This window comes from Nematostella vectensis, chromosome 13 (assembly GCF_932526225.1).
Source record: "Nematostella vectensis chromosome 13, jaNemVect1.1, whole genome shotgun sequence".
Lineage (NCBI taxonomy): Eukaryota > Metazoa > Cnidaria > Anthozoa > Actiniaria > Edwardsiidae > Nematostella > Nematostella vectensis.
In genome coordinates, this window is record NC_064046.1 from 479,767 (window position 1) to 501,284 (window position 21,518).

The window sequence follows — 21,518 nt, forward strand, 5'->3', positions numbered from 1 at the left end:
CTAGGAATACGGAAGGCAAGCACCTATTAGGAAATATTTGTATTTATACTCTTCGCTTTCTTGTTCAAACAAGTAAGAAAGTTTTTTTTTTTTTTCATTTTCCTGTACGCACTTCTTTTTGTTCTTGAGGTAAGTCTCCACCCGTCCCTCAGGTCGTGGTATTGCTTGGGTTTGTTAGCCTTGTGAAAATAATAATTGTTTGATGTTGTGGAATTAAACAAATCATTCCCATCTCTTGCCATTATTTTGATATGTTTTTAAAATCCTGGGATTGTAATTCGTATTATAAGGGTTTGGGGGTTAAAAAATCATTCCTATCTCTTGCTATTATTTTGATATGTTTTTTTAAATCCTGGGATTGTAATTCATGTTATAAGGGTTAGTGGTTGCCTGCCTTAGGATGTGTTTTCCCTTTGAATGGAGTGGATGGTTTATTATTATTTTTTATTTTATTAGCTTCGCCACAATAGACAGGGTGGCCGCAACAGCATGGCCATTTACTGCGGACCCTTTAAAAACTACATAATTACAACAGATAAGACTTTTTACAACAAGTTACAGGATGGCGAGACTACGGCACGAATTACACTTGATACAGACAGTCGATCTGAGAGGGTTTCAGGTTGTTTTGTTTTCTGCAGGAAACGGAAGTGGAAGATCCTGAGATTGACTTCCAGCTTATCAAGAGCTGTCAGTCCACCATTCAGGTAAACATTTCCACAGAATTAAAGGATATCACTTAAGAATATAAGTAGCAGCTACCTCGATCTTTAGTTAATGCTGTTTTTTTTTGTGCTTGGCACAGCCAACAGAGGCGGTAGAATAGTAGGTATCTGCACGGACACTGGAAATAGGAATATTGGCCCAGATACCTGGGGGAGGGGGTAGAGTGGCAGATATAAGCACAGCCACCGGTAGGGAGTGGGGTAGAGTAGATATTAGCCAGTTTCTGGTGCTTTCCACAGACACATTTATGTGTCCATTTTTGTAACAACGACTAACTCTCATTCTTCTGTTTATATTCTTAGCATCTGTGCTCTGATGTTGATCCTAAAGACTTGCTCAGATGTCTGGAGAAGCACAAACGCAACCCACAAATGACTAAAAAGTAAGTCTTGCATTCTTTTTCAATTCAAGGGATTGAGAAGAGAAAATAGGCATTAAAGGTCTTGTCAATGACCCCTGTATTGACCTCCTCCTGCGGTGGCTTATTTCAAACTCTTTTCTTGTAATTGACAAAGGGTTTTTACCCTCATACCACGGTTGTTTGTACATCTACTATAAAATTTAGTGTCTGTAAGGTTGTGTTAGCTTATATTTTGTTGATATTTTGCCTTGAGGTTCCTTCTCGTTCTTGAGATATGATTGAGCAAAGTTGCCATAAATCATGAAAAAATTAGCAATTTCGCCGAAATTGGTCAATTTCAGACAAATCAAGAGTCTTACAATTCGCAATATCTCAAGAACGGACTATCTACCAAACAGTTCTAAATCTTATTTTGGTTTATATTTGAAATGGAACATCTATGCAAAAATCAAAGAATATAAGCCTTTGCCTTTTTTTTTTTTGCTCCTGTTCTTTTTATGATTTTGCTCAATGCAGCTTTAGAGGGAGACTTGAAAAGGCGTTGTAGATTTTGAGGTGTTTGTGCCACTAGATCGCCGCGAACACGGATAATTGAGGAAAAACGATTGATACATTGTCACATTTAATGGAAAGTGCTTTGATTTATCAGTGAAAAGTTTAATGAATGGGGTATATAATTCTGTTTGTTTAGCATTGCCTAAAATGGCTTAACTTTAAAATAAATATGCAAATATTTATGAGAATATAATATATAAAATATAATAAATAGTATCTTATCATGAAATTGTCGAATTCATAATTCCTGATAAACCTAATTGGTTCCAGGTGTCGCGAAATCGTTTTAAAGAGACAGAAAAAACAATACGAAGGTAGGTCTGGTGCGAATTTGTAATGCAATGACCTAACAGTAGTATTCTACTTCATACTTACTCTCTCTGAAGAAAATATGCTCCGCCATCATGGATAATGCTCTCCCCTGGGGGGAGAGGGGGAAGTCTTTTCTGCCTCTCCCCCTGCCCAGCGCATTTTTCTTCCACCTCCCTCTGCTGAACACATTATCCAAGATGGCGGCCGGGTTATGCGAACTTCTTGTTTAAGGCGTTTTCGTGTCCGAAAAACTATAAAAGCCTACAGGTAGGCTATTGGCTGCTGGGTCCTCGGCACAGTTTTCCACACAGCTTTATCTGACTTATTCTGTGCAGATTACAAACTCGACCCTGAGCTACAAAGTGCGTGTAAACGAGAGATCAAGAAGTTCTGCTTTAACCACATCACTAAGGATATAAGCCAACGAGATGGTGAAATGGTGAACTGTCTCAAGAAACAGCTCCCGGTAAGTCTAACCGCCACCAGAAACCAGAAATCAACTATTGTAGCCAACCGTGCTGTCATGTATACGATAAAATCATTGTTATGTACATGTAAAATGCTTGAATTAGAGCCTCCCTTTACCTAAATCCCTAAAAAAGGATTGTACAGGGTGGATCAAAAGTTCGTGCACTTTTTTAATTGAGTAAAAAAACAAGTCTACAACACAGCAGCATTACAAGTGTTGCTTATGATGAAAATACTTTATTGTATTTTGTGAATACAAAAGAATCAATAGCCAGAGTAGCTGTCTTTGTTATTTATTACAATTTTTATGCGCTTAGGTACGAAGTGAAAACGTCCCTATAATGTATCAACATTTTGCCAAGAATGGAGGTACCTCTAGTTATTTTACCGTCGTCGGCGATGGATCACTGCATCAAAATACTCTAAACACTTTCTATCGGTTCTTGGTCATTCGTCCCTGTCTATGGAATTTGGCAACATTTGATAAGTAACTTTAGCTTTGTGAACAGGAGTTCCGTTTTGTATGGATGTTGTTTCGATTCGCACTGAACACCCAAGTAGCTGATCTTTGGCATGGGAATTCCTAGAACTCCGCTTGTATTTTGCTTAGATAATTTTATTTCGGACGACTTTTGTCAGAACTGCAGGTCTCCCCCCTGGCTTTGTCTTAAAGTCGTACCGTGAACACCAATTCTTGGCGCAGCGCTGTGACCTTTGGATAATTTTAGCTATATACGTGCTATGTCTCTCAATAATAAGGCTGATGACCTCAAAATTGATGCCTTGGTTCTGTCTGTCTTTGGGCCCTGTCACGTTTCTTCCATTTTACGTTTTCTGACGCTCCGTGCACGTGAAACCTCGGCAAATAGAACTCTCTTTTCACATCAGCAAGAAAAATGACGCGAAATGTGAATTTCTGACTTCGCATGCGTGCATGCGGGAAAAAGTTAAATTCTTCAAGATCTTAGGACTTTTTTTTAGGAATACTAACCACTATTCGTTACTTCTTTAAACTGGAAATAAGGTTTGTGGTCAAATATTCAAGTTTGAAAGAATAAAATCAACGCATTTTTAAAAGTCGCACGAACTTTTAATCCACCCTGTACATGGTGTGGTGTTAAATTATCTAGTTCCTCCATCCGCGAGAGATGGCTTGTTTCCTCACCGCATTATATATATGATTACTAATTCCTTCTGGTTCCGTTTTTGCAGAAGGAAAATCTTGGTCAAAGCTGTGAGATGTACATTCGCACCGTCATACATGAAGAAGCTATGGATTATCGCCTAGATCCTAAGCTATCAAAAGCTTGCAAGGATGAGGTGATTGTTATGATTTTTTTGTCAAAACAGGGCACTCGCATGAGTGACAGGGCATCTTCATACCAGTATTCCACACACAAGCTTATTTTCTGTTTCTCGTGGGCTTCTTAGGTTAGCCAGTATTGCCAGCACATCGAGCCCGGGCATGGAAAGGTTGAAGAATGTTTGCGAAACAAGCTTGAAAAACTCAAAAAGGATGGAAAGTGCTACGTGGTATGTTATGAGTGCGCTTTACTTGGAATGGCCATGCATAATCCTTGTCAAGTCAGTCTTATATCAACCGGATTGGTAATGATTAACACTATTTAAAAAAATGTTTTCAATATAATGAACGGTATTTGTTATCACCCCTGTCACCTTATAGGAGGCAAGAAGGGGTTCATGTGACGTATGCTGGTGAATGACTTGGATTTGGATGGCATGTAATGTGTGTGCCATTATGTTTTTAGGAGGTAATTCGGACAATGCGTGAAGGCAAAACCGACGTCTACGCTGACCCTGTGTTGTTCGATGCTTGTATAAACGACATAAAGCACTTATGCGAGGATGTCGACCCAGGCCACGGACGGGGTATGCTTATACTAGTACGGCACCTTATGTACTTGGAATTTGATAGGCGATTTGTTCTGAGAAGTCACGCAAACTCGCGCTCTCTCAGAAAACACTATTACAATATTCACACTATAGCATATTTATGCGTATCGCACAGTATCAAGTTTGTTGTGCCTATTTGTGCGCCCTTTGGGCATTTGAGTGCGCTGCGGCCCTGATCTAAGGGAGTATCCATGGCTTATTGGTACTCCCCTTGGAATAACATCGCTGAGATCGCTTAGGGGTTTGATATCTTTAGCCTTAGTAACAAAGGCAGCCGATATAGTCTCGCGGCGGTCTTCTATACTAAAGATAGCATGTCAGCTAAGCACTTATCTCACGATGACGGGTGCTATACTTGTGCTATAGTCGATACCTGTAGGATGTTCACCATCCTTCCCGATGGATGTATAAGTAACCCCCCTCTCTCTCTGGTAGTGATGAACTGTCTGATCGGCGTCAAGGCAAGCAAGAAAAACAGGCTCAGTAACAAGTGTAATTTACAGCTCAAAGCTCGCCTCATAATGTGGGACTATGCCAATGTGAGTACACGGTGAGGGGAGGGAAGGGGGGGTAGCTATAACAAGTGTAATTTACAGCTCTAAGGTCGCCTCAAGATGTGGGACTTTGCCAATGTGAGTACACGGTGAGGGGAGGGAAGGGGGGGTAGCTATAACAAGTGTAATTTACTGCTCTTTAATGCTGTTTTGCCGGTTTGAAACAATTTCCCATCGTGCCTCGCGACACTACAATATTGTGCACACCTCACCCACGTTTTAGTTGACCATCGATGCTAATTTAACGAGCCTTTCATTTTAATCACAGATCCAATCACCAGAGTCGTTCAGCGATCTAGCTGCCGCCATCACCCTGTCGCCGTCCAAGAATTACTTCTTCATGGTCTTCGCCATCGCCCTCTCCTTGATCTTTGTCGGGGGTCTAGTTTTCGGTAGAATTTCCAAGAGAGTCAAAAGAGAAATCAAGGATCGTTGAGATTTGACAAGCTCGTAATAGGAATTTGGAGTTATCTCAAACCTAATTCTTTTTAGAATTCGCAATCTCTGAGGCGCACCATCAAGCGCAGATAATGGACATGTCGGCCTTGAGTCAGAAGAAAGATGTAACGCAATGACGTCCCTCCAGTCTTGGAAAAGAGAGGTGTATTATTGTGAATAGTTCAGAGGAGGGGGGGGAGGGGGGGGGCAAGTAGCTCTACAAATCGCTGTGAGGTTTTCATTGTTTGCAATTATCAAAGCTGACGTCTGTTTTGTATCATGAACTTCGATTTTCATTATTCTGCGAACTCTCGTTAACTGCTTATTCGCTTTCTGGCTTCTGTCGTTTTAACTAACGAAAATACATTTGGTGCTTTTCGATTGTCCAGCGCATTGCGGGCAAGTGCCGTGATTGGAAGCCATTTTGTACTGGCCAATGAAAACGCATCGGAGATGCGAAGGAATTAGGAACGTCCGCTATAATTCGCATAATATTAAGCGATTGTTTTATTTTCATTAAATATGACTCAGGGAGGGGGGATACGTTTAAATTTAACCTAAGTAACATTGTACAATTTGGACATAAAGTCCGTAGATCCGACTTGACGGCCATGTGCTTATCTGTCTCTTGGTTTATATGAACCTGCTGTTAAATGAACTTTATGGTGTGTTACGTTTTACGTGATCCACTTGGCATATTATTAAAGTAGTGCAAGGTCATGCCCCCCTTGGCCTGGTTCCTCTGTATCGAGGCCTGGTTCCTCTGTATCGAGGCCAGGTTCCTCTGTATCTAGGCCTGGTTCCTCTGTATCGAGGCCTGGTTTTTCTGTATCGAGGGTTCCTCTGTATCGAGGCCTGGTTCCTCTGTATTAAGGCTTGGTTCCTCTGTATCGAGGCCTGGTTCCTCTGTATCGGGGCCTGGTTCCTCTGTATCGAGGCCTGGTTCCTCTGTTTCGAGGCCTGGTTTTTCTGTATCGATGGTTCCTCTGTACCGAGCCCTGGTTCCTCTGTATTAAGGCTTGGTTCCTCTGTATCGAGGCCTGGTTCCTCTGTATCGGGGCCTGGTTCCTCTGTATCGATGCCTGGTTTCTCTGTATCGAGGCCTGGTTCCTCTGTATTAAGACCTGGTTTCTCTGTATCGAGGCCTGGTTCCTCTGTATCGAGGCCTGGTTTCTCTGTATCGGGGCCTGGTAGCTACCCCTCTATAAACGTACTAATGTAAACTATTCGGAATCGAACAAATAAACTGTCTTCTATATTTCAGCTACTGCCTCGTGTCCTTTTTTTTTTTTGGGGGGGGGGGGGGGTGCAATACAGAGACATGAACAAAATATTCGGGGGGGACTGGTCATTATCGTAAAATTTTTGAAAATATTTGGGGGGCAGTGCGGCCCTGCCGTATTGTATTTTTGGGAGGTAGGGAAAGACGGGACGAACCGCAGAAATGGATGGGTTCGAAAGCGAGGATTTTCAAACAGTTTAGAAACAAAGGGAGTACTTCTCACATACACATTCGTGTGGGGGTACTACTCGGGTATAGCTACATGTTAAGGGGTGGGGGTGTTCTAGCAATGGGGTGCTAATTTCTTGCTTGCTTAAGAGGTTTTCGACAAAATGGTCACTGAAATATTTTTAAAAAAGTAACAGTTATCAATACCCATAGCATCTAGATATATTTCTTTATCTTCGTTTGTTTGTCTTACATCTTTATTTGTCAGATGTCGAGAGCCCGACCTACTTCCTTGCTACAAATCCATGTACCATGGATTTTGTACCATCCGTTTTCGGACCCTCCCCATCCCATGTGCATCCCATCCCATCTCCTGCCTCTCCGTCACCCAATTACCCACCCTCGTACGAGTCTTGTACTTGAAGGCCACTGCGTAATGCTGCGCCCCCTTAATCCATATTCCCACAATGGCCGGATACCCCTGCTTAATTGCGTCTCTCGCTTCGTTCCGGATCCACGTCTGGACCCACCCCGCCACTGACAAGCTTGTAGTGTATTTAGAAATACTGGCTCCTCCACCCTGTCTGGCTTGGTACCAATTCTATCTTGTCCATATTCCAAGGTATTGTGTATCCTCCGCCTAAGAGGCAGACTGTATTGACCTCTTCGAATCGAAAGGATATACAGTCGAACCTCTATTAAGCGGTCACCCTCGGGACTTAGCTTAGTGACCGCTTAATAGATGTGAACTTTAGAAGCACACTAGCATACACACATTGGCACCAGTCGGGCCAAGACGGGACGCTAGCACAGTCTATTACCCGTGCAGTTCGGCAACCATGGACAGCTGTTTCGTCCTTATTAGGACTCGTCAGCATGGCATAGCCGGTTTGCCTCAGTTAAACTTCATCGGCAAAAAAACTGCAGGGCGACTTCGACTCGGACGAAGTGCTTTGAACCACAGCTCAGATCCATGTGGGATCTAGAGCTGCGACCGGGCTAGCGTGATGCCAATTGTGCGGATCACGCATGCGACCTTTGCTAGTCTAAAACTCCGTCGGATAGCCAAACTATCCTTGCGAGTATGTATACATAAATGTGAACTTTAGAAGCACACTAGCATACACACATTGGCACCAGTCGGGCCAAGACGGGACGCTAGCACAGTCTATTACCCGTGCAGTTCGGCAACCATGGACAGCTGTTTCGTCCTTATTAGGACTCGTCAGCATGGCATAGCCGGTTTGCCTCAGTTAAACTTCATCGGCAAAAAAACTGCAGCGCGACTTCGACTCGAGCGAAGTGCTTTAAACCACAGCTTAGATCCATGTGGGATCTAGAGCTGCGACCGGGCTAGCGTGATGCCAATTGTGCGGATCACGCCCGACTGGTGCCAATGTGTGTATGCTAGTGTGCTTTTAAAGTTCACATTTATGTATACATACTCGCAAGGATAGTTTGGCTATCCGACGGAGTTTTAGACTAGCAAAGGTCGCATGCGTGATCCGCACAATTGGCATCACGCTAGCCCGGTCGCAGCTCTAGATCCCACATGGATCTGAGCTGTGGTTTAAAGCACTTCGTCCGAGTCGAAGTCGCCCTGCAGTTTTTTTGCCGATGAAGTTTAACTGAGGCAAACCGGCTATGACATGCTGACGAGTCCTAATAAGGACGAAACAGCTGTCCATGGTTGCCGAACTGCACGGGTAATAGACTGTGCTAGCGTCCCGTCTTGGCCCGACTGGTGCCAATGTGTGTATGCTAGTGTGCTTCTAAAGTTCACATTTATGTATACATACTCGCAAGGATAGTTTGGCTATCCGACGGAGTTTTAGACTAGCAAAGGTCGCATGCGTGATCCGCACAATTGGCATCACGCTAGCCCGGTCGCAGCTCTAGATCCCACATGGATCTGAGCTGTGGTTTAAAGCACTTCGTCCGAGTCGAAGTCGCCCTGCAGTTTTTTTGCCGATGAAGTTTAACTGAGGCAAACCGGCTATGACATGCTGACGAGTCCTAATAAGGACGAAACAGCTGTCCATGGTTGCCGAACTGCACGGGTAATAGACTGTGCTAGCGTCCCGTCTTGGCCCGACTGGTGCCAATGTGTGTATGCTAGTGTGCTTCTAAAGTTCACATTTATGTATACATACTCGCAAGGATAGTTTGGCTATCCGACGGAGTTTTAGACTAGCAAAGGTCGCATGCGTGATCCGCACAATTGGCATCACGCTAGCCCGGTCGCAGCTCTAGATCCCACATGGATCTGAGCTGTGGTTTAAAGCACTTCGTCCGAGTCGAAGTCGCCCTGCAGTTTTTTTGCCGATGAAGTTTAACTGAGGCAAACCGGCTATGCCATGCTGACGAGTCCTAATAAGGACGAAACAGCTGTCCATGGTTGCCGAACTGCACGGGTAATAGACTGTGCTAGCGTCCCGCCTTGGCCCGACTGTTGCCAATGTGTGTATGCTAGTGTGCTTCTAAAGTTCACATTTATGTATACATACTCGCAAGGATAGTTTGGCTATCCGACGGAGTTTTAGACTAGCAAAGGTCGCATGCGTGATCCGCACAATTGGCATCACGCTAGCCCGGTCGCAGCTCTAGATCCCACATGGATCTAAGCTGTGGTTTAAAGCACTTCGTCCGAGTCGAAGTCGCCCTGCAGTTTTTTTGCCGATGAAGTTTAACTGAGGCAAACCGGCTATGCCATGCTGACGAGTCCTAATAAGGACGAAACAGCTGTCCATGGTTGCCGAACTGCACGGGTAATAGACTGTGCTAGCGTCCCGTCTTGGCCCGACTGTTGCCAATGTGTGTATGCTAGTGTGCTTCTAAAGTTCACATTTATGTATACATACTCGCAAGGATAGTTTGGCTATCCGACGGAGTTTTAGACTAGCAAAGGTCGCATGCGTGATCCGCACAATTGGCATCACGCTAGCCCGGTCGCAGCTCTAGATCCCACATGGATCTAAGCTGTGGTTTAAAGCACTTCGCTCGAGTCGAAGTCGCCCTGCAGTTTTTTTGCCGATGAAGTTTAACTGAGGCAAACCGGCTATGCCATGCTGACGAGTCCTAATAAGGACGAAACAGCTGTCCATGGTTGCCGAACTGCACGGGTACTAGACTGTGCTAGCGTCCCGTCTTGGCCCGACTGGTGCCAATGTGTGTATGCTAGTGTGCTTCTAAAGTTCGCTTAATAGAGGTTGACCGCTTAATAGAGGTTTCGCTATTTTCGCCCCTAAATTAGCGTAAATCGGGCTTTAATTATACGTAAGAACTTTTTATTATAATAAACAACAGTAACAATCATGTTAGCCCTAAGACGGGGCCTGGTGCATCCCAATTTGATCCAGAAATGTTTGAAACCGCCTAGTCAGTTTGTTTTTGCCTATACGGCTCTTGCGGCTTTGCCCAATTCTATGGGCATGAGCTACTTTCGCTGGCGTTATGTAAAGTAAATGAGTGCGTTAAGGTGATGTTACACGCGTCGTTTCCGTCGATATCCGTCATTTAAGCGTTTGCGCGATTTTGGAAGTCGAATAAAAAACTCGCAGTGCGTTGCCGTACCCCAAAACTCACAAATCTGACCCAGTTGCATTCATTCGGGGATATCATGAGTACATGACTGAGTGGGAACCAGCATTAGAAGATGTTTACAAACTTATGCGGGAACCAACTAACATAAAGGATCCGAATGCTGTTGCAATCGTAAGAGAAAAAGCCGACAAAACAGTGATGGATGGAGACGGTCACCCGAATACTCTAGTTGACGATTACGAAGTTATCAGGCATATTCCCAAACTGATGTCAACGTGGGTTACCAAATATCTCAAGAGACCTACGAACTGTGAGAAAGTCGTAGTCAAAGGGAAGTGGGTGAACAGAGGTGGTGGCTATGGACTCGAGATTCCTTGTGAATACATATTTGAAGGTGACAGTTTTTCTTCTAGCTGGCTAAAGCGGAAATTGGTAATCGAGGAATTTGATGCGACTGATCCGCACAAGACCACACAAGTCTCACAAGGCGATTAGCCATAGTAATTAGATTAGACAGTTAAAAATATGACGAAATATGACGTGCACTATCTGTTGTCATGCTGACAAATATTGTTGATGACCGTTTAACAGAGGTGAAAAACAATGAAATCAACCAATTGGGACCCTCCTTTGGTGACCGCGTCCGCTTAATAGAGGTGACCGCTCAATAGAGGTCAAGTTTACAGTAAACATAACGGGGAAAATTCGGGACATTGGTAAATGACCGTTGAATAGAGGGTGACCGCTCAATAGAGGGCCGCTTAATAGAGGTTCGACTGTATCTTCGTAGGATGTCGTTATTAGACTTTGGTGGAATACAACTTGGGGACCCGTCTGCGCCGTTACATCTATACAACCTTGAGCTGTATCCATACGAGGATGAGGTTGCAGCTAGCCGGTCATAGTACCCGAACACCATGGCCCATGCGACCGGTCCACACCCCACCAGACATCTCACTCCGTCCTGTGTGAACTGGTCATAGTCTGGGAACTCGCTCTCCTTGGGAACAGACCAAATGGACCAGCCGCTCCAGCCGCGCCGATCAAGAGTCAAGAAAGACGGAGAATCGTCAGACCTTAGATCTCTTTCAGGGGAGGTCTTGGTAATGGCAGGGGCATCGTCAGGGTGTTCAGCGGCTTTTACGGAAATTGCTTTCTTGTAATCATCGCTCTTCTGATTCTTCGGGGTGTTCCTGGCACGTTCAGGGGCTCCGTCGTCAGCAAAGTCGTCCATAGTTTCATCAGCATTGGGGGTGGCCATGTCAATCTCAGGGTCTTTATCATTCATGTCGTCATTGGTGTTGTCGTCGCTAGGGGGCTGTTTTTTGCAAGCTCAGGGGTCTCTATCAATCATGACGTCATCAGCGCTTGGATCGTTATTCGGGGCGGTCTTGGCAAGCTCAGGGGTTTCTTCATCCTTAGTGGGATCTAGGACATCCTCTGCCAATATCGCGGTAGCTGATAACAGCAACAAGACAAGAATCGTCGATCTTTGTCTCATCTGTTCAGTAAAAAAAGATACTGAAATTCACAGTTTAAAGTCTACAAAAGTTGCAAATATAAGGTGCAAAATCAACAGCTCAAGGACTCAACTGTGGAAATAAGCGCGCGTCCCTATAAGGGTATTTCCAACGTTCTTTTTGTTGGAAACAAAAGGCAGTTACACGGAACAAAAGGCCCTCTAAAATCTTGAAACAACAGGACCAAACAACATCAATAAACGCTGACGCATCCCGAAAAAAAGCTATTGTGGACCCTCTCTTATAGTCATTCTACCTCCAACACACTTCCATATTCGAAGCTAACCTCTAAAAATCGTGCGCTTTCTTTAAATCTTCAAACTTTGAAAGTCGAGATGTTTGCGGAACTTGAGTAGACTTGTTTGAAGGCGAGTCTTCACTGGACCTTCGGCACGAGATCTCTCTTTATTTACGCTCTTGTCAGTATTTGGTGCTTTCTGGTTGGCTGGCAATTCACCAATCAACGTTTAGTTCGTAGAGTCCGTGAATAAACACAAAAAATAAACATCGTTGCTGTTTCTTATAAAACTAAGCAGAAAAAATTGACAAAGATAATTTCTTTGAAATGTTCAACGGTTAGTCTAAATGATTTAGCTTCTTCTCTGTTACCGATTTCAGATTCAGAAGAAAAAATATTCTTTTATCATGTAGAACTTATGTTGAAATCATTTTTTTTATATAGTTTTTATTGGAGATTTTCTATGATTGATTTTACATTTTTGTTACACATTTTTCCATTATTACAAGGTTTTCCATTCATTATTTCCTTTACATTAATCGATTATAGACTTTTTTTTAACTTGTAAATTACATTTCAATTTAAAACTTTATTCTCCTTTTTTTCCAGCTCTAACCTCCCATCCCTCCCCCCCCCCCCCCCCCAAAGAAGACAAAAACAGAAGTCCCCTCTTCCCCATTTACTGAGCAACATACTTTACTAAATCAAATATATATTATTGTTCAACTGAAATCTATTTAAGACTCAATCATCTCATATAATTTGAACCATTCATGTTGAAATCATATAAAACAAAATATCGGACGTGATAGTTGCCGGTAAACAAAAGGTCTACGACATGAACTTTCAAGAAACCAGTCTCAAGATGCTGAAACTAAAAATAGGTAACGATGATAACATGTACATGGTGTAATTCAGTGCTGATAATGTATGTGCGCTAAAAGTTGAATAAAGTCATAGTTCTATCCAGCCTTTCCATCTCCGTCCGTCGGTTTAGCGTTATCCCGTTACTCAAAACCCGTTCAATTGTAGGGACTTATATTTCCTTCATTGAATTTACTGGCTCGTTGAATAGAAATCGAGGTGTGGACTCCCTGTGGACGGGTATTCTGAGGTGTCCTCTTATAATTACTTTTCTATGAATTTTTGAGGCTCAAAATTCAACAGAACAGACCAGAAAGAGATACCACTTTTCAGTTGTGCTTCCTGCTTTCTTTTCCTCGAGTGGGGGAGGGGGGGGGGATGGGCAAAACAGATACATTACGCCAACATGCAACTTGAATATTTTATTGAACCATTACTTAAATAGCATAACAAAGTTAATGTCTGTTTGGACACAATGTGAACTCCTATGGACAATGGTCATTGGCTTTGAATCTCTAAATACATTATTCAATTGAGTCGTTTTGGTCATTCTAGGTTACAAGGCATGTCAAATGGTTGCCCTATAACAGAATAACTTATCATTAAGGGTAATACTACACAGGGAACTGCCAACCTTGATAGTCGATTTGCGAGTTTATTTTGACCACGCGAACAAGTGACACGTCATTATTGACCGCACCTTCTAAGGTCATGAGAAAATCTCTCGGTTCCGCTACCAAAATGCAAACCTATGAAAACATCGGCTCCACAGGCAAAAATGCTTAAGGCTCAAAGCTGACCGACTTACCCTTGCATTGAATAGTCAGTGATAGCAGAAGCATCGAAACAAGGCAATACCCCAATGCAAGTGTTCTGGTGATTCAGTACAATATGAACAAAATAAATTAAAGCGAGAAGATCAGCTTAAGCTTGGCACCACAGGTTTTGACATAATAACAGTTGTTGCATACGACCTGATATCAGTGCAAAAAATTAAATTTTACTGTTGACAAGTAGTACTAGCTTTGTCACAAGTTTTGACAAACACTTGCACACCAAGATGTGAAATACCATAACTGCATGCTTAATTGTCCACAATGCAATACTGATACAAACAGCAAGGCAAAATAACTTTCAAATTGTTTTGTTGTTGCCATGTCGTACAAACCTTGCCAGCAGCGTGTCCCAAGCTTTACCAATATATGTAATTGAATGTTTAGCGATTTTCTCAATTGTATTTACACATGAGGGTCTTTATTTCTTTATGGATTTTAATAGCCTATTGAATTTCATCTATGCAAATACATTCCTTTTTCACCTCTCATGCGTTACCACTAGTGAGAATACCGAGCAAGTACATAGTGGTATGCATGTTTTAACAAAGTCTTTCCATTTTGTTTATTTGTATGCTATTTCATTCAAAAATCCATGGCTTTGAATCCTCAAAATACATATATCTTCTGATTTTTTTTGGGTTGGTCAAACCGTTAATTGTTATCTGTTTTTAATATTCAAACATTTAGTTACAATACATACAGTTGATACGTTCATAGAGTGAAGAAAGGGATTGCACATTATGGCAGACCTCCTGTTTTATTCATCATGCTTGGACGGACTGGTCAACCTAGGAGTGGAAAAAGTTTGGTTTCAGTTAATCATTGAAAATACAGTGGTACATATGGTACCTTCATCAAATGGCAATGCTCATGAGCTTAGTGGGGTCTTAATGGAGGTTCATAAGTCTAGACCGTTAGGTTATCGACTTTTCTGTTGTACAGTATCAACGTTGATCTAATTAATTTGTTGATAACTGTCAGAAGTACAGAATTTGATGAGAGTGGCACAGGCTAGGATGAAGAGTAATAGTGTTTTTTTTTTTATATTTTGAAGCTCTCATCAATAATATACAATTGCTTAGCTGCTTTCTGGCTCTGTCATCCAATCAAGTAATTTGGTGCTTTTTGAGTTTTTTTGATTGTAAGCCATTTCAGTACTGGCCATTGAAAACTCATCAAGGGTTTTGAATGAAAGAAGCCAAGAGGAGATTTCCCTGATGGAATTTGTAGGTTAGAAGTCACACAGTTTTGAAAACTGCAGTAAGATGAATTGATTACAGGTATTTGTTTAGCAATCCCAAGTAAGTTCTGATGAAGACCCCCAAACCCTGTGCCCAAAGACACTAATAATCAACATTTCTTGTTGTGCCCATAGACAAAGTAGCCCCAATAATTTTCATTTGGTTTTGCTACAGTATTGTCTTAAAGGAAAATCCAGTGTTCTGTTGTTTAATGACCTCATTTTAATCTTGTTTTTATAATATGACTGACACACATACAGACAGATAGAAGCAGCCAATAATATTTACAGTAACCTTCGCTTATGTAAACCTTCTGATCATCCACAAACTGAGGCTATAGTATTTCAAGATGTATTTTTTTAAGTGAATCAATATTTTCTATAAATATTTTTTGAAGAGTGTCGATGTATTAAATATTTCGTCTACGAAAAAAAAAGGATGAAATGTCTTCATCGTTGTTTCTTTAAAGAGTCCTGTATTTGAGTGACCATTCTTAAACCTTAGCATTCGCTTAAAGTGTGAGCGGTACGATTTCTGCAAGTGGCTTACTTCTCGATTGCCTCATTAAAAGTGTGAGTCTCGATTCTTGAGTGGTGAGAGTGCTAATGAGGACTCAACACTCCTGAGTGGAGGTTATGTTACTCTAGACCAGTACTGTACTTACTGCTGGTGGTCCATTAGGAAGATTCTTCTGAAGTTTTGACGTGTCATTATCCAATGGATAGTCAACCCAATCACGGTTAGGACTTGCTTCACTTGCTTCTCCCCTGAGACCCCCTCGGCCTCCTCTGCCGCCACCACCACGCCCACCACCTCGGCCACCCCTGTAGTAGCCCCTTCCCCCTCCTCTGCCTCTGTAGCCACCTCTTCCTCCTCTTCCCCTGTAACCTCCACGCCCACGTCGCATTCCACTAACGCCAAAAGTCTCAGTGTTGAGTTTCCGCTCTTCCTGCCATGAAGGATGTGCTCTGCAAAAGAAAGTAGGATCAGATTTTTCCAAAAAAGGTTTTTCTAGCTATACAATAAGAACTAGGATCAGATTTAAAAAAATGTTATTCCTAGCTATACAATAATAGAAACTAGGATCAGATATTTCCAAAAATGGTATGCCTTACTATACAATAATAGGAACTACACTAGGATCAGATACTTCTAAAAAACGGTATTCATAGCTATACAATAATAGGAACTAGGATCAGATATTTCCAAAAATGGTATTTCTTACTATACAATAATAGGAACTAGGATCAGATACTTCTAAAAAAAACTGTATTCCTAGCTATTCAATAATAGGAACTAGAATCAGATACTTCTATAAACGGTATTCCTAGTTATATAATAATAGGAAATAGGATCATATACTTCTAAAGACGGTATTCCTGGCGATACAATAATAGGAAATAGGATCAGATACTTCTAAAAACGGAATTTCTAGCTATACAATTAAACTAGTGTCAGATACTCCTTAAACGGTACTCCTAGCTATACAATAATAGGAACTAGGATCAGATACTTCTAAAAAACAATATTCCTAGCTATACAATAATAGGGACAAGGATCAGATACTTCTAAGAAAATGGTATCCCTACCTATACAATAATAGGAACAAGGATCAGATACTTCTAAAAACAGAATTCCTAGCTTTACAAACATAGGAACTAGGATCAGGTACTTAAAAAAAAAAACGGTATTCCTAGCTATAAAATAATAGGAACTAGGATCAGATACTTCTAAAAAAAACGGTATACCTAGCTAGACAATAATAGGAACTAGGATCAGAAAAATGGTATTCCTAGCCATCTAACTAAGATCGGATGCTTCTAAAATCAAAGGGCTCTGTGAGCCAACTCGTGAATGCAAATTTGTTTTTCTAGTTATTTTCTTGTGTGCATAAAAGATATACAGGATGAATTTTGAACAAATGATGCTGGGAGTACATAAAAATGTCCTTTCTTTTCGATGTGATGAAACACCAGAAACAGTTGTTTGATTATTTATTATTATCATAAAAAGTAAAGAAAAAAAGTAAAAAATTTAGACGTCACAAGTAGGGATCGAACCTCTGGTCTCTGACGCCTTAGACAAGCGACAGAACTACTATACCACGGAGGCATTGCCGAAGTAACCCCTGAGTAAAATTAGTTTTTATCCTTATTGGTAGCTCACCGTTTGAACTGCTTTTGCTAGCATGTCAAATTTCTCCCTATTCTTTCCAGAAACAGAAGTTAAATACCCGACATAATTAATCAAGCTACAGTCATATGTATTTTAAGCATGTCAACATTCTAGAAATTCGCAAAATCGTTATTGATCATTTCTTGATGAATAAGCGTGTTTGATGAGTTTTGTTTGATATTTAGTACTTAACTTATAAAAAAAGGATTATGGAAAAAACAACTTGTGTAAATCCATACTATTTTTCTTGACCTGCAAACAGAGGCTCTCTTTTATTACCCTGCAAAGAAAGGCCCTGCTAACAGAGGATTTTCCCTTGTGTTTCTGACTTTAAAAGTCGCAGCTTTGGCTATTCGCTCTTTCAGCACAAAATCACTCTTTCAGCTTAAATTCAAACAAATCTTCAAGTGCTAGAACAAGGAGAATTAAAAGCTTTGCTAGCATTTTACTTGTTTCATAAACTAACAACTTGAATTAAACTAAAACTCAGTAACGAAGGCGCATGCGCACACTCAACCAACATTGAAGACTTTTCTGTAAACACTAGCTTATATATACTTTACGGCTATAACACGTAGTGACCGTAGCGGTCACAGGTCGATGACAAGGCTCTTTTATAGTACTAAGCTTTAACCGGAAGTTGGTCATCGGAAGTTTACAGGAAGATCTAAAAATTGCTGTGTTGCGAAAGCACAGAAAGACCACAAAAAGTTTACAGATGATCGATCCGACAATACAACGATCCAGTTACACAAAGTCCCTCCAATAACTTGTAAATGCTCGCAAGCATTCACGAGTTACGAGTTAAAAACTGTATTCCTAGGTATACAATAATAGGAGCCAGGATCAGAAACTTCTAAAAACATGGATATTCCTAGCTATGCAGACATTTTGCCTGGAGGTTTCTTGCATTATATAAAACAAAATAAGCTTGTAGTATTTTTGGGTAGATGATCCGCTCTTGAGATATGATTGAACAAAGTTGCCATAGAACGGATTATCTACCAAAAAATACTAAAGCTTATTTTGTTGTATATTAGCAGGGCTTCAGGAATTATGTGCACATGCGGAAGCGCGTAATTTGGCTCAATTTTGAGAGAGAAATCATTTAAGTGCACAGCTGATGTGTTCTTTTAGGGTTCTAACCTCTATTTCTCAGAAAAAAAGAAGGATATTCTTCGTAAGAGTGTGATATTTCGAACTTAACTTTGAAAAAAAACAAATAAAATGACTAGGCGTTCTTTGCTAAACAGGGAAGGCCTAGGACTAATGATAGGATACCTTTTTTTAATTGGCTGCTGGCTAGCAGCTAATGTAAACTCGCCTAAGATATTTCTGCGCGAAAAATAAAGTTATTTTGTGCTTTCCTTCAATACAAAATGTAGTTTGGGCTATAACAAATGGATAGATTCGTTAAGGTGTCGAAGGAAGACACTAGATGCCAGAAGCATTTGGCTTCGAATATACCTACTCACGATGGTTGATATACTGTGTAATTTGGCCAGTAATTCAGTAAAGAATCCCACAAAGTTTTGATAAAAAATGTATTGCACAATCCTGCGTAATTTAGCGCATAATCATGGATTTTCCGCATAATTTAGCAAAAAAAAGCCAGCGTAATTTGAGTTTTTTTCAAATAAGACAAGAAAAATTTATTAAAAAAATCAAGCGAATATAAGTCAACACAACCATACAATTTGAACTTTGCCATTTTTTGCTCCTGTCAGCTATATGCAATAATAGACTCATCAAGCTAAATTTCCATTATACATTCAAAAAATATAAATGCTCTTTAATAGAAAACTTACTTTCTATTCTTGTCCCTGTCATTTGCCTCACAGGAGATACTATCAAAGAATGATGTGCTCTTATTGTAGTACTGTGGTTGAGTGGGGGACTGAGGAGAGACCTCTTCGCCTTCAACTTCAACCTAGAAACAAATTGACAAAGGTCAATTGACAACAGTTAAATATCAATCTAGAAACAGATGTCATTTGACAACAGTTGAATAACAATCTATAAACAGATGTCATTTGACAACAGTAAAATAACAACCTAGAAACAGATGTCAATTGACAAAAGTTCAATGTACTACTAAAATTAGGGGATGAATTAAACATGCCTCATCAGTTATTCTGAGCTTCTTTTGTAATTCTTCTTCAATTTCCTCTTTCTTAAACTTTGCATTTGCACTCTCAAAATCATATTCTCCTTCAAACTCTTTGCTAGCATCATGTCTTGGGCCACGTGAACCACCTCTACGGCCCTGAGAGCGCCTATTGTTACCTGTATGGAAGAGAAAAATGTTTAGCACCATTTTTGTTTTCATTAGTAAACAGCCAAGACATACAAAATTGTCACAACTTTGAATGCTTGTCTGTCAATTTATTCCACAGTATGTCTCTTTACAGAAAGACATTTTACAGCATGGCTAATGCCAGTGAGATGAAGTCTTTAACAATGTAATAGGGTCACTGTAATTTTGATAGCAGGGTAACCAGGGTTATAGGGTCTCACTGTAGCTTTGATAACAGGTACACAACATCCTTTTTCTGCTCGAATTTTTTTGGGTAACTAACCTCTAGTCCTATGTTCTCCGGCAGACTTTCTGTTCTGATGCTCTGTAACTCCCTCATCCTTTGTCTCAGCTTCAGGTTTTTTGCCATCCTTCTCTGGCACCTTATCTACTGAACCCTTTCTTGAAGATGGCTTCTTCTTTGCTGTCTGGGTGCTCTGCTGTGATGTTGTACCCTTCGTTTGAGTGCTTTCCGTCTTGAGTGTTGGGCTAGGAGAAACACGCAGCTCAGGTGAAGGGGTACTTGTCCTTGATAACCCCAAACCCATGTTTTGAGGGAGAGGTGGCGTTGGTATCCTCGGCATCAAAGGGGTACCTGGCGCCATCTGTGGAGGCATCTGAGGCATAACTCCTGGACCTGGGTGGTCTTGGAATGATGGTGGTTGTGGCATATGGTAGCTAGGATGCATTAGGGGGCCGCTGAAAGGGCTATATCCTGGGTTAGGCTGGTAGGGACCACTGCGGTAGGGTGAGTAACCGCCAGGAATACCAGCTGTTGAAGACTATAAAGATTTTGAAGGTTAAGACTCAAGCTTATTAATATATCTGTGTGAGTAATTGAGAAAACAAAATGTATATATCCAAACTAATCATTTACAGCTATGCCTCTCTAAAGGCAAGTGCATGATTTGGTATTGCGCATAAAAATTTAAAAAAAATCAAATTAAAGAAAAATCATCTTTGGAAGCACAGATGTATTGAACATGAATGGGGGATTTTTCACATATTTTTACAGGTTCTTTATTTAGAACCACTAATTATTAGGGTAGATATATATCATAAAAACGAACAATATAAAATTTGCTTCAAGGAACAACCTAAATGTATTAAAACTTATTAGACAAGTAATGTATATAACTTGTGTAACCATTTCTGCAAATCAAAGTCATTTCTTCAGGTGGAATAAGAGCTAATATTTCATTGGTTTCATGGTAACGAACCTGGAGAATAGCTGGGTCCTGTGGTGGTTGAGGTACGGTTTTACTGGTTTCGTTGGATTCAAGCTTCACATTCAGGTCTTTGATGTCCTGACCACGAAATACTATGTACTCATAGATTTCGTTACGTGGTGGAATTTCTACGTCAACCTTACGGCCCTCAGTACCAAAAGACCGCACTGAAAAAAATAAAAACAAACAATTCAAGATAAACTAGAAAATATTAAGGATATAGTTTTTAAGAAAGCACAGTAAAACAAGAAAAACTTTTGTCAACAAGTTGTCTTACCATTTGCAAGCGTCACGGTGGATTCTTTTGTATCGATAGCATATAAAGTTCCCACATAACGAATTTCTGCTTTGGAAACCAAGTTAATAATGCTTCCAATGTATGGAATACTTGAAGTCATTGTGACAGCTAAATTTAGGGAGCGTTTCCGAAAATGATGGCCAAGGATGGCCTGGATTCTGAGCTCCGCTCGACTTCCAAGATTTTAGTTGTCAATATGGCGTCTAATAACCAGGCTACGACTGCAATGAGCACTGGGTAATGTTTGGTCCTTGTCAATGACGTCACCTTAAAAGTGATAGGAGGTAGGGAGGGGCTAGGATTGGCAAGGGCTGGCTAGGCAATCAATTAATCAATCAATCATTTATTTTTGCACTATTTGAAGTTGAATACTACAGTCGAATACTACAACCAACCCCTTTCTTACTACTTCTTTTTCTTACCCCTAACAAATCGAACGAGGAAAAAAAACATCGACAAAAAAACACAAAAAATATTGGCGTTTACACGCCAGGGAGACT

General features: G+C 41.0%; 3 protein-coding genes across 4 annotated transcripts in view; 1 reads left to right on the top strand and 2 right to left on the bottom strand.

Moving 5' to 3' along the window:
- The window catches only part of LOC5521472 (Golgi apparatus protein 1), a 37,902-nt gene extending 31,311 nt beyond the window's left edge, over positions 1-6,591 (top strand). For both annotated transcript variants that reach the window (XM_032366610.2, XM_001641208.3), the window contains 9 exons: positions 642-707; positions 1,029-1,108; positions 1,913-1,956; positions 2,290-2,420; positions 3,635-3,742; positions 3,854-3,955; positions 4,192-4,312; positions 4,772-4,875; positions 5,159-6,591. In XM_032366610.2, coding sequence (XP_032222501.2) covers positions 642-707; positions 1,029-1,108; positions 1,913-1,956; positions 2,290-2,420; positions 3,635-3,742; positions 3,854-3,955; positions 4,192-4,312; positions 4,772-4,875; positions 5,159-5,326 — 924 coding nt within the window. In that variant the 3' untranslated portion in view covers positions 5,327-6,591. The remainder of the gene's footprint in view (positions 1-641; positions 708-1,028; positions 1,109-1,912; positions 1,957-2,289; positions 2,421-3,634; positions 3,743-3,853; positions 3,956-4,191; positions 4,313-4,771; positions 4,876-5,158) is intronic.
- Positions 6,592-6,993: 402 nt separating this feature from the next.
- Positions 6,994-13,258, bottom strand: LOC116604396. Its single transcript, XM_048721019.1, has 3 exons — positions 12,128-13,258; positions 10,992-11,822; positions 6,994-7,379 (listed from the first exon to the last, which is right to left on the bottom strand). Exons 2-3 carry the CDS (start codon positions 11,607-11,609, stop codon positions 7,074-7,076), a joined length of 924 nt encoding a protein of 307 aa, XP_048576976.1. The 5' UTR covers positions 11,610-11,822; positions 12,128-13,258; the 3' UTR covers positions 6,994-7,073.
- Positions 13,259-13,350: 92 nt separating this feature from the next.
- LOC5521473 (protein LSM14 homolog B) lies at positions 13,351-21,242 on the bottom strand. Its single transcript, XM_001641330.2, has 7 exons — positions 20,998-21,242; positions 20,712-20,887; positions 19,775-20,273; positions 19,318-19,481; positions 19,004-19,125; positions 15,685-15,988; positions 13,351-14,567 (listed from the first exon to the last, which is right to left on the bottom strand). The coding sequence occupies exons 1-7, from the start codon at positions 21,116-21,118 to the stop codon at positions 14,544-14,546; spliced, it is 1,410 nt and encodes a 469-aa protein (XP_001641380.2). The 5' UTR covers positions 21,119-21,242; the 3' UTR covers positions 13,351-14,543.
- Positions 21,243-21,518: the final 276 nt, after the last annotated feature.